Source organism: Halichoerus grypus, chromosome X (assembly GCF_964656455.1).
Source record: "Halichoerus grypus chromosome X, mHalGry1.hap1.1, whole genome shotgun sequence".
Classification (NCBI taxonomy): Eukaryota; Metazoa; Chordata; class Mammalia; order Carnivora; family Phocidae; genus Halichoerus; species Halichoerus grypus.
The window spans coordinates 26,788,141-26,801,309 of NC_135727.1; the positions used below are offsets into that span (position 1 = coordinate 26,788,141).

A 13,169-nucleotide genomic window follows, 5' to 3' on the forward strand; every position below is an offset into this window, starting at 1 on the left:
GGGCCGCCAGGGATGACTTAGCTTAATTAGTCCCCAGACGGGTTGATGATAGAGGCAAGGTGTACATGGCCTTCATGTGGGGCAGAAACATGCTGACAGAGAATGAAAGAACCAGAAGCTCTGAGACCAAAACACAGAAACTACCAGTACTGTCAGTGTGCAGGCACTCCTGAGCACAACCAGGAGGCTCCTACACAATCAGAAAAGTCAGTGAGAAAGCAACACGGGCCAAGTCTCCTTTGCTACTCTTCCTAGTCATCTTGAGCAATCCTGATCCAGAGCAAATACTGATTTTTCCTACTTTCTTGGCCAAGATTCTGGAGTGCTGATTGAGGAACAAAAATCAGTCTATGTCTGGGACACCTGGGTGGCTCAGTCGGTTAGCGTCTGCCTTCCGCTAGGGTCATGATCCCAGAGTGCCAGGATCAAGCCCTGCATCAGGCTCCTGCTCATGCTAGCTCTCACTTGCTCTCTCTCTCAAATAAATAAAACTTTTAAAAGAAATCCATCTATGTCCAAAGATGTTCCAGATTTTTTTTTTGTTTGATAAGCCTTAGTTGAGAGAATGAATCATTTCATTGGTGCTTTGTCTTTATGTGGACTTGTATACACCCTTTGATGTACAGGGCCCACCTATCTGCATTTGGGGCATAAAACTTGTTTTAAATCATATCGCAAGTGTTGATAATTTTAGCCTCTGTTGTTAATAGAGCATGTTTTTTCTTCAGTTGATGCTAAACTATCATTAATTTTTAAAGCCTTTCAACTTTCATTGCCTACTCTGAAATAAAGCATTGCTTCTATTTTAAAATATGCTGCTAAGTAATATTCCCCTCAAACTTCCCCCTTTTTACTGGAATAAGACTTTGTTTAATGCTTGAAGCTGGACGGTCTTCTACATTGTTCCTTTCGATTATGTTAAATACTTGTAAAACAGGATTTTACATAACTGAAGTCATGTGTCTGTTGTATCTCTTCCACAACTTCAGCACCTAGTTCTGCGAGAGCACGGCAAGGCTGGGAGCTCAAGGCTGGGAGAACAATTTCTAAATCCCCACATGCCCAGAGCTGCCTTGCACCAAAGCCAGATACGTGTTTGCCACCCGCTGGGGATGAGAACAGTCCTCTCAGATTTCAATGGCAGCTAGTAGTGACTCACCTTTTTTTTTTTTTTTTAAAGTAAACTCTACCCCCGACATGGGGCTCAAATTCAGGACCCGAGATCAAGAGTCACATGGTCTACCGACTGAGCCCGCCAGGTGCCCCGTGACTCTCCTTGATTGAAGCATGCCCAGCCTTAGACTCTATCAACCTTAGTAGATGAAGCGTAAACATAAGCCTCTTACAACACCGAGAATAAACAAAGAAAATAAAACAGCGTTCAAGAGGATATTCGGGGATAGCTCTGGGGAATTGAGCGAAGATTGTCTCATCATCTTTCTACCTCACTTGTTTATGGTCAAATCCACCTCTCACCTTTCCTCATGCTTTGGGTCAAGGAAAAAATCGATCTAATAAGTGAACGCATACACCAATGTTAAGGACTCAAGAAGTCAGTCCGCCCTGAACTCTCTATATTTTGAGCTGGCAAATGATTAGCCCAGAGAAGTTCATCACAATGGTGGAATTTCAGACAAGAAAGGGGAAGATAGGGTAGGGGGTCCAGGCCCTCATTCACGCCCTATAGACAATAGCCCACCTGTGAGGTGAACTGTGAGAACAGTGTGTCATGTAGGTAAAAATGAAACCTAAGTTTTGTTTGGTTTTATGGTTGTTGGGTTTTTTTGTTTTTTGTTTTGTTTTGTTTTTTTGTCTCTGAACAACCCTGAACAAATCATCCACAAACTTAGAAACAAAGCAACCTGGATCTGACAGCAAAAGTGTACCATGCATTCTTCTTTTCAGTCTCTGTTTGGTTCTGTGTTGCTAAAATAGCACACCTGTCAAAGCAGCCAGGTACAATGGGGTTCAGCACAACTAACTCGTATGAAAAAAGAACAGATCAATTATAAGGTAACAGTCCAACTCTCACACCCAGCATGTCATTGTCATCTCACAAGCAAGCTGACAGCTGGGCCAGCCCACTATTGCAGTGTTGATGAAAAATACCGACATCTTCACTCTAGGGCTACACCAGTACTGAACCTGACTTTTTAGCAAATTCAGAACTTTGTGCCGAGCTTGAAGTGTAGAGAAAGAAGATTCAAAATGGCTCTCTTCCTTCTCTCTCTTGCCATACCCACAAGAGAGGAAAGGGGAAAAACAAGAGAGGGGAGCAATGGACATAGTGGAGGCCCCAGCAGAGAAAGAGTTAAGAAGAATGGGCCCCCAATACAGGTATAATCCACTCAGAAGCAGAATGATCTGATGAATCCCTTATTGCCTATCTCCTGCACTAGAACGTAGGGTCCTTGATGGCAGGAATTAGTGTACTTTATTCACCACCACTGTATCCTCCATGTGGCACATTTTATTTTTTTATTTTTTTATCTGTTTTTATTTTTTATTTTTAATTAAACTCTATGCCCAACATGGGGCTTGAACTCCAAACCCCGAGATCAAGAGTCGCACACTCTACGGACTGAGCCAGCCAGGCACCCCCATCTAGCACATTTTAGATGCTTAAATATATTTGTTGAGTGAGTGAATGAATGAAACTAGTGCTCTAAAGAAAATAAGAGAAAAAATGCATGTGCACACACGTGCGCGCGACACACATACACACACACGTGCGCGCGCACGCGTGCACTTGGTTGTACATGCCTCTGGCCTACCTTTTGGAAGAGCAAAATAAACTGGAAGGAGGATTAATCCAGCAATTATGAGGGTCAAATTATACTACATGTTTTACCACGAAATCACTTTCTCTTTCTGAGCCTTACTTCTTCCCTCTGTCAAATGGACTTGAACCAGATGACCCCCAAAGCCACTTCCAGCTTTAACACTCTGTGCTTTAAACAAAAGCCAAGAGTACTTTCCAGAGAAACAGAGGGGAAATGGACTGAGCTCATTTGTGTGCAAGAAGCAAGAGCTGTTTCCTCAGATCTCACCCAATAGAGGAAAGATTTTTGTTCTTGTTGTTTTTTAAACGACCTAAGAAATAAAAATCATGAGGTGGAGGAAGAGAGCTTCATAGTTTAAAGCAAACTACAACCTTTTAAAATATAGATGCCATTTAAGTCAAATATGAAAGCATTGACAAACTGTCAGCCAAGGTTGAAAGTGTCTTCTTATCTAGACTTGTCACCTCCTGAGGTCTCTGAGAGGTGACAGAATTTTGCATGTGGATGCCCTGTCTGAGGTGCTAATTGTCTTCATTTCAAATGCCCTAGGCTTTTCTCCAACCCAGGTAGATTAAAAGGGTGATGCCAAGGGTGGTCAGTTTTATAGAGTGGATCTGACATTTCAAAATCTTTTTCTCTAACCTTTCAAAACTAACTTTGTTCTTCAACTAGCTCATCTATAGGTGTGAATTCTCCTGTGACAGTGTTATGATTTGACACCTATGGTGAGTTTACACATTCTCTCCACACTTACTAAAATTCACTTCCTTTACAAAAATGAGAAAAAGAAAAAAAAATGTCTTGAAAAGAGCACCTCCTTTTGATAATATCTGGGTTTATCTATGAGGCTAATTTTTCTAATGCCCTTTTGTTTTCTAAGCGAGAAGCCAGAGACAGGTTTGTGTGTGCTTAAGGCTACTTTAAATATGTTTGCTCTTTCCACCAACATCATGGGCATCTGCTGTGTGACAGACACTGTAGCAGGTACTGAGGTTGGAGAGAAGAGCTGTGACTAAGGAAAGGATGGGCTTCTGGGGAAACAGTAGTGGGACATCGAACTCAGCTTATATTCTAAACCTGCACAGCCTACTCGAGACAGCAAGTTCTTGATATTTCTGTCTGCTCTGTACAGTTCCCTGTGCTTGTCCTAGTTTTACCTCCTTCATGGCTTAGAGGACACTTCCTAATTCAAGCTGAAACTCTTGCCTGGTACTGAGCTTTTGTTCTTGGAATCATAGCTAAGATTTGCTAACCACATATTACATTCTAAGCATTCCTGCTAAGCATTTTGCATGTATTATCTCGTTTATTTGTATCAACAACCCTATGAAGCAAATTATTATTATTATTAATTATTATTACCTCCATTTTACCAATGGGGAAGCCAAAAGTCAGAGAGTCTAGGTAGCCTGCTCAATGCAGCACAACTGGTCAGTGTCCCGCTTGGGAATAAATACAGGCTATGACCTCAGAGCCTGTGCATTTCACCAATATCCTCTTCTGCCTCCCAACCTTAATTCTGAGGTCACTGCCCTGAATTGGTCGGGCTTCCATCTCCTATCTAGCAACTACTGGAATTTGGACTTCTAGAATATTCTTCATATACTTCTCAAGTGTCAACTGTTCTCATGCCCTGACTTGTAGCATGTCTCTGTCTATCTCTGTGCTTTATGAGATCAGGTACACTGTGTTAGCCTGGGCCCCACTGATTAGCATGTCTTGGAAGCTCTTACAGAGTCAAGGTCTATTCACCCAGGCTTATAGGTCTGGAATCTGAATCATCAGCTTATCCATCTAAAGTAATAGAACACTGAATCACTATATTGTACACCTGAAACTAATATAGCACTGTATGTTAACTTTACTGGAATTAAAATAAAAACTTAAAAAAGGGTGAAGTAACAGAACACTGTGTGGTCTGGGCGTCTTCTGTCCTGGGTGGGCCTGGATGCACATACAAGGTCTTATTGCCCAGTTTTTCTCCTTCTCCTTTTACTCAACCAAATGAAGGCCACTCTTGGCCAGTTTTTCCTTATCTTTCCCCGTGAAGATAAAATGAAATAACATACATGATGTGATTGGAACCTACGATGAATTCCTCTTGGCACATCCAGGTCTTAACACAGTACCTGACCTAAGTTAGCCCCTTTGTTTCCCCTCTCTCTCCCTCTGCAGAGAGTGTGGCTTCTTATTTACTTCAAGGAGTCTATCATTTCTGACACTGCCTCCTTTCACATTCATTGTTTACCAACGTCTATCCTGTGGTCTGCCTCATTTTGGTTTATAGAAACAAGTCTTCACATCCCACACCTTGGCACCTGACAACATGTCGCCCTTCTGATTTCATCAACCCAGTTGCCTTTGGATCATTACTGAACCTTCTCTCTACCGCCTTTCATCTTGGGTGGGGGCACTCTGGGTATGATAGCAGTGCAAAAAATATCATTTCATTGTAAAGGAGGCTCCAACTTTCTTTCTAAAAATCTGTTCTCTTTCTTGGAAGTTCAAAAACAGAGAGCTTAAACTAAAAGATTAAAGTCCAAGAGACTGTTATTTTGTCTATACATCTTTTTTTTTTTTTGCCTGAACATTGTTTTAAGAAACCTCTGATGTTTTGAAACAGGGATGGCCACTTTGATCTATACACCACGAACACCAAAATTTGGCAAAGGAACAGGACGAAATGGACTATATAAACGTTTCCCTGAGCAGTTTTGTAGATACAAAGGAAATATTATAACCCAGGAAACAAAACAGCTAATGGTGGATTTCTGAATGCATTTTGTAGTTACAGATGTGACATTGGCATCGTTTTTCTTTTCCTTCTCAGTAATAAATATTTCATGGAAAAATGCTAGAAACATCGATCAGTGGGGAGTTCAGTAGTATGAGTCTTTTACAAAGCAGGTCATATATGTTCTGAAGTTTCAAAACTGTCTAGACAATATCAGGAATTGTAGTGGTAAAGGTATGAAATTTTCAATCCTTGCTCAGTCTTTTTCTTTCCTGAAACCAATATGGTCACTGAAATTATCAAAGTAAATATATATCAAGCAAAAAATAAATGAGATTAAATATCCTAAAACTTTTACTTACAGACAAAACCCTCAGAGAGCTCTTTGTCATCACTTTATAAACACTGGGGTAAGGTTAAATGCTGCCTACCACAAAAGTAATCACAGGTTTTTTTGCCTTGTGCACCATTTTTGTAAGGTAGTGTAGAATGAAGAAAGCAAAGAGCTGGAGAATATCACAAGTGAAGCTGTAATACTGCATATTATTTCAAAGTAAAACAAAGTTAACTTTCTCAACAACTTTTTCTGTTGACTGGGGGCACAATTTGAAACCATCTGGCTATCATGGAAGCTTTGCAACCCCAAATACATACTCAACGTGTATTTTTTTTAATCCTTTAACACTTACTGGTATTTAACATGTATTAAAACTACTAGCTTTCTACAGAAATTGTTCCTAATTTGCGTCCTCAAAGTTCATAGAAGTTGAAGAAGGTGGTAATGATGGATTCTAAGGTATTGTCGCTATTACAAAGAGCCTAGTAAAATGGTCCATTTGCCTGTGATTAGGCTGCATGTAATAATAATAATGATAATAATAGTCACTAAATCCCCACAAAATCCTAAACTTAAATGACAAATGACTGCTTTTAGGTGGAAGTACATCAAGTTTGTGTGAGGGAACCTTAGAGATATACATGCTTTCTTAATTTTAAATGAGAAAATAATCACGTATTATATAATACTGTTTGATATACAGGAACTTTTTGAAAACTGACATCTCCAGGCCAGAAAATATGATTGAATAATTGATGAAAAGGCTGATGACTACTGTTTGGTGTATATTTATCGTATTTCTTCTAACAGAACAGGAGATTATGGAGGACAATAGTAATGACTTCCACGTTGTCTAACACAGTGCGCGGCACATCCAAAGCCTTCTCTATATGCATGTTCTTTGCTGGATCTATAAAGTATTAAAAAGCTAGGGATTCCTACTGGCATTCTTCCCTCTAAAATTGACACCAGGAAGAGTATATGATCCTTTTTTACAATTGCTTTCTGCCCCAGAGAAGTTGGGCTAGATGTGCCAGGATCTGACCTACTGGAGGAATTCCTAGGCTCATTGAATAGAGTGCTTCCGGCATGAACCAAATAGGAAGTTGTACTCAAGGAACTGTACTAGGTCCCTTGGGGGTACAGATACTCAGTGTGGCAGTGCTTCCTATGCCTGTTCCATCGTGGTCTTGAACACTTGTCTTAAGTGCCAAAGAACAAGCACTGTCAGTGAGAAAATTCTGTTCAACTGCAACCTCATAAGGTCACAGGCCAGGATTGTTTCAGGATCCTTAAGTTTATGTGAGGCTTAGTTCCAGTGGATGCAATCACTCCATCATGAGCTAGAAGTGAGAGAAACACTCATGGGCATTACGCACAGTGCCTGCACCACATAATAAGAATCTGCTATCGTTCGGTGTTGAGACTTTACAAAGCACACGATAAGGAAATTATGTATTTCTTTGCCACTCTGTCATAGATTTAGTACCATGATTTAGAAAACATCAATTCTATTCCCCATTTTGCAACACAAATGTGAAGCTTTTGAAGTCTCTTTTCCCCCCTCCTTCCTCGCTGAAAAGTATACATGCATGTATATTAGGCTGTTACAGCTGGTACCTTATCCACCTAAAACCAACGCTGAGTTCTTCAGACAGACTTCTGAGAAGCAGTCAAGATGGGCTCTATCTTAACAGTATTGAACTCGGCTATATATAAACTTTTCATAAGGCCAGTCTGCTGAATCGAATACAAATCGCTTCCACTGCCTAAATTACCACCAGCACCCTCTTGGTTCTGCAGTCTAGAGATAGTAAGTGGTCCTACTCGCTGGCAGCCAAGCTGGGCACTTGTCACAAAGCTTGAGAAATTCTTAAAGAGCAGCATGACCATGACCACCGGACTGTTACTATGCCTCCAAGTCTCTCCATTACAATCCTGTCGCTGGATTTAGGCATTGATGACCCATGTGACATGCAAATGTATTACTCAGTAAGGGTACAAGTTTAAGGTACCGTAATATAATGGAAAGAGCAGAGGCGCTGGAGCCTGTACAATTTCATTTTGAAGCCAGGCTTCACCAATTCCCAACTTTGGGTATTGAGTTACCCTATTTGTAAAATGGGGGTAATCATATTCACTTTGAAGAACTACTAACATGGGTACCTATTCATACCTTACAGTCACCAAAAAGGGTAATGTGCTTAGAGCACCTGGCACACAGTAAGCACTCAGTGGTATCTCTTGCCATCATTAACAATGCCTTGTACTCATTACCACAGCACCAAGAGCAGAATCCTGAGGGTAGGGAAAGGAACAACCCATTTGTTGGGGGCTCAGAGAAGTTCAGCAACTTGTTGAAGGTCACGCAGCTAGGGAGTAACAGCACGAGTATCCAAACTCATGTCTCTCTAATTCCAAAGCCCAGGTTCTTGTCTCAGAAACCGCTACCATTTATTGTGTGTACCCGGCCCAGAAAAAAGGTAGTGATTGGACAACCTTAATGATTCAGGTTGTTTTGGAAATTGTCAACCCGGAAAGACTGTGATAATAATAATAAACTATACAAAAGCTATGCACAGGGTGAGGGTGCTTTCATGCAGACCTAGAGGCATGCCAACAAACAGCAGAGCCCATTTGAAACCATAAATAAAGCAACCGTAGTGAGATCTAGTGACCTGCTAGTACATCAAGGTGGATTATGTTGGAAAATTCCCAAGTCCCATCTGTGTATCATCTTCCCAAAATTCCAGGGAGCTATTGGCACACACAGGAATATCACAAAACCAGCCCCTAGCCCAGAAAACCTAGCTTTAGGTTGATGTCCCTGATGGTCCTCTTCCTCCCCAGTGCTCCCCACTAGTAAACAAGGCCTCCCGGTTACCAGGAGTGAGGAGAGAGAGAAAGCCGGTGGGGTAGGGTCAGTTCTCTGCCCCATCCCCTGTCCTTACAACAAGCAGGCAGCCAGGTTCCACCCCCGTTTGCCTCGGGGAACATTTGTCTTATTAACAGGCCATCTAAACCTGGCTATTTTCCAGAATCCTGAGCCCCTTGGTGGGATTGTGCATAGGAGGGGACAGCGCCTTGCAAGGCAGAAATATAGGAGGGAAATTCCTGCTCACTGGACCTCTAGGAGACAGGGCCTCAGGGAAATGGCTTCTTGGTGCACATAGGGAGGCTGGACACCAGGTTCCCAGCCTAGACAGAAGCCCCGTCCCCACCTCCCCTCCCGTGCCCCACGGGCCCAAGTGCAGCGGAGATGCCCACCTTCAAAGGACCATGTGGACTCGGACAGTGAGGGGAGCAGGGACGTTCACAATGGATTGAAGGCCCCACAGAAGCCCCTCCCCCTCCCAATCTTGGGTAACTTGCTGGAAGAGGAGAGGCCCTCTAATGGTGAATGAGCTCGAACTTTCCTTCACCTCGGTGGGCTGGTGGGAAGATGTGGGTTTAAACTGCCGCCCTGGAGCAAACCTGCCCCGAGATGCACGCCACACAGAAGACACAGCAGGCAAGTGCACACTCTTTATTATTAGACTCAGGAAACCTCTGACAAAGGCTGAGCTTGGTGAGCTGGGATTTCATGGGGGAACTCGAGGACACCTTCCGTTCAGACTGGAGACCATCTAACTTCCCACCCCCTGGGCTCCACCTGCCTCGGGGGAGCAGAGAACCTGCAGAGAACACACCAAATGGGAGAGAAGGGGCCCGGGGCATTCCCAAAAGGGCTTCTCTCAGTCCAGTTCTTTTTTAATCTTATTAGAGAAGCACCATCCACAGCATGATGTCCACCCTTGGAATCCATTTTGTTCTTCATCCACTCTTGACTGGAAAGGAGCTTGGGATGGTGGTGCACCAGATATTAACATATAAGTCTAGCTCCTAATACATACTAGACAATAACTATTTGTTTAGTGAATTAAATGTAATCCATCAAATTTGCTATCATCTATAGAATTTAATACTGCAACACCCCCCCAACTCTCCCAAATTAATCCCAACAGAGAAATTACATTCTAACAAAATTGTTTTGCCCTCCCTGCCCCCCTACTGAGTGCCAGAGCATCTCTTCTTCCATGACTTCTTCTCACTCTTCTCAGTTCCAGCCAATGGGGGGTCTCAATGAGGTGCGGGTCAGCTGGAATCAAGGTGTGATTTCTTTAGACTCTTGGGAAATCTTCTAATGGGACGGGTTCAGCTTCTTCAGCAACAAACAAGTTCTGTGGGGCTCAGAGACACAAAAACAGGCCCTCACCTATAAAACTTAAAAACAAGAAGCAAACATGAACACTGTAGTTTACAAAGGAACAATAGCATTTTGAAGGAAGAGCGGTGCTCCTAAAATTCAATATAGTTATAACTCAAAAACCACATGGCTGTTCCCAAAGACATGGCATATTCAGGAAAAGGAAGTTAATAAGAAACCAGAAAGGAGTGTGTATTTACGTATGTAGTACCCACAATGATAAAAAGTTGTTAGTTTCGGTAATGGAATAATGGATTGTTTTATTTAACTTTCTCTACAATTATTTTGGTTTTCACATTTTCTGTGAAGTAAGTAAGTTACTTTTTGATCAGAAGAGGGTCTTGGGAAATTGGTTTTCCTTTGGAGTGTTTTCATTCTTACTTACCTTCTTGAAATCAGCAAATTTGTCCTGGCTCCCGGCCTCTACTCTCACCTGCGACACAGACTTTCTTGCATTTATAACAGGCCTTGCGCCATGAAAAATTCATGGCTTTACACCATGGGCAGTCCCAATTCACTGGACTGCATCTTGAGACAGATTTCTCCTGGTGCTTGGAATCCAAAGCTTTTTTCCCTTTTGGTTGCTTGGCCTTCTGCCCCGGAGGCCGCTGTATCTTTGGGTTTTCCCTCATACTTTGGCTCCAGCCATCCCCCGGGGGGGTTGCCTGGGGCCTCTGTGGACCTTCTTCCTGGCTGTCGCTTCTGCTGTCCCCCAGGGGACCAGTCCCCTGGGGCCTCTCGAGATCCTCTTCCTGGCTTTGGCTACTGTTATCCCCCAGAGGGGCCATCCCTTGGGGTCTTTCTGGACCTTCTTCCTTGTCGTGGTTCCCACTGGCCCCCAGGGATACCATTTCCTGGGCCCCCTCTGGATCTTCTTCCTGGCTGTTGCTCTTACGGGCACCAAGGGGGGCCATCCTTTGGGGTGTTTTTGGACCTTCTTCCTTGCTGTGGCTCCCACTGGCCCCCAGGGGTACCACCTCCTGGGGCCCCTCTTTATCTTCTTCCTGGCTATTGCTCCTACTGGCACCAAGGGGTGCCATCCCTTGGGGTCTTTTTGGATTTTCTTCCTGGCTGTGGCTCCCACTGACCCCCAGGGGAACCACGTCCTGGGACCTCTCTACATCTTCTTCCTGGCTGTTGCTCCTGCTGGCACCAAGGGGGGCCACCCCTTGGGGTCTTTTTGGAAATTCTTCCTGGCTGTGGCTCTCACTGGCCCTCAGGGGTACCACCTCCTGGGGAGTCTCTGGATCTTCTTCCTGACTGGCACCCAGGGTAACCACCTCCTGGAATCTCTCTGAATCTTCCTGGCTGAGGCTCCAGCTCTCCCCAAGGGGGACCATCCCCTGGGGCCTCTCTAAACCTTCTTCCTGACTCTGGCCCCAGCTATCCCCAGAGGGGACCATCCCCTGGGCCTTCTCTGGACCTTCTTTCTGGATCTGGCTCCAACTATCCCCAAGGGATACCTTCCCCTGGGGTGTCCCTTGATCTGCTCCCTGGCTGAGGCTCCAGCTGTCCCCAAGAGGAACCATCCCCTGGGCCCTCTGTGGACCTTCTTCTTGGCTGTGGCTCCAGCTATCCCCAAGGGGGACCATCCCCTGAGGCCTCTCTAGACCTTCCTGGCTAGGGTTTCTGATATTCCCCAGGGGGACTGTACTCTGGAAGATCCCAGGACCTCCCTCCTGGCTGTAACTCCTTTGGTCCCGCGGTGGGGCCACCTCCTCCTGGAAGCCCACTGCAGCACATGGACCAGGTGGGTAGGTCCCCGGAGGAAGCATCTGAAGTGGGACTACTGCAGCTTCTGCATCCATGACTACTGGTGGTGGCAGAGGTGGCAAGAAAGGGATTCCCCCTGGGAGTGGTGCTTGCAATGGAAGTGAGTGTGGCGCCGGCATTGGCAGAGGGGGTTGTGTGGCCTGAGCCCAGGGACCTGGGGGTCCTGGCATGTAAAGAACAGCTGCTGGGGCTGGCACCTGGGCCTCGAGATACAGCCTACCAGGAAACCCCATGGCAACCACATCTCTCTGCTGCTCAGCATTCAGGGGCCAGGCTATAGTCCCATGCTGCTCGGCTCGAGGCGCAGGCAGTATTTCATGGGCCAGCGGGATGACCTGGGCCGACCTATCCACGTGGAGCAGCCGCCCACGAAGCACATCACACTCGGTCAGCGCCTGCCGCAGGGCGACCTGCGTGAAGCGCAACTGCGTGGCCATTTCCTCTCGATCCCCACGCAGCCGCTGCAGCTCGGAGGCCAGGGCCCAGGCAGCCATCTCGCGCTCCTCCACCTGCTCATGCAGCCACCGCACGCGGTACGCCTGCTGGTCCCGCTGCCTCGCGGCCGCGCGCACGCTCAAGGCCAGCGCGCTCCAGGCACAGGCTCTCTTAGCGGTGCGCGGTACCTGAGGGTCGGCCACGACGCTCCGAAGCTGGTCCTCCACCTCATTCCAGGGCCGTGAGCGGAAGGTCACGTAGAAATCTGGGCCGCCGCCGTTCAGGAGGATTTCGTTGTTGATGAACCTGATCACCTCCATGTGGCGGAACCCGCTGGCGCGGTCCCCAAAGTCAACCGCCATGGCTGCTGCGGCCTAGTTAACCGTCCGCCTCACAGGCGAGGCCGCCCCTGCTGCCGCCAGTAAAGTCCACCACTCACCTCCCCACTCAGTCCTACTAAAGTCCCTTTCCAGTCCGGCCCTCCTCCTCAGCCTCTTTCCTCTCTACCTCACTTTCGTCACAAGGAGTAAAGCAGATTCCCTCACCACACCAACCCCTACCAGGCGAGGGTGTTACACGTCACAGAGACGACCTCTGAGTCACCCCGCAAGGCCTGCTGGGATCCGCCTCCCTCTACAGCGTGCCCCCTACAGGGCCAATAGGCTGGATGGCTGCACTGGGTACTGCAGTGAGCCTATGGAAGAATTTGTTTCTAAGAACTTCAGAAGGACAATCAATACCCACCCAATACCTAGTCGGGTGGTAGGGTTGCATAGGCGGGTGCAGTTCTGCTCTTATCTCAGTTCTGTCTCCCATAACTCTTAGGTACTACTTCAGTCCTTCAGTACAATCACACTGTCT

General features: G+C 45.7%; 1 protein-coding gene across 1 annotated transcript; it reads right to left on the reverse strand.

Annotated features, from left to right (window-relative positions):
* Nucleotides 1-10,495: 10,495 nt before the first annotated feature.
* Nucleotides 10,496-12,670, reverse strand: TEX13D (TEX13 family member D). The gene has a single exon (XM_078064902.1). It carries the CDS (start codon nt 12,668-12,670, stop codon nt 10,496-10,498), a length of 2,175 nt encoding a protein of 724 aa, XP_077921028.1.
* Between the last annotated feature and the right edge of the window lie 499 nt (nt 12,671-13,169).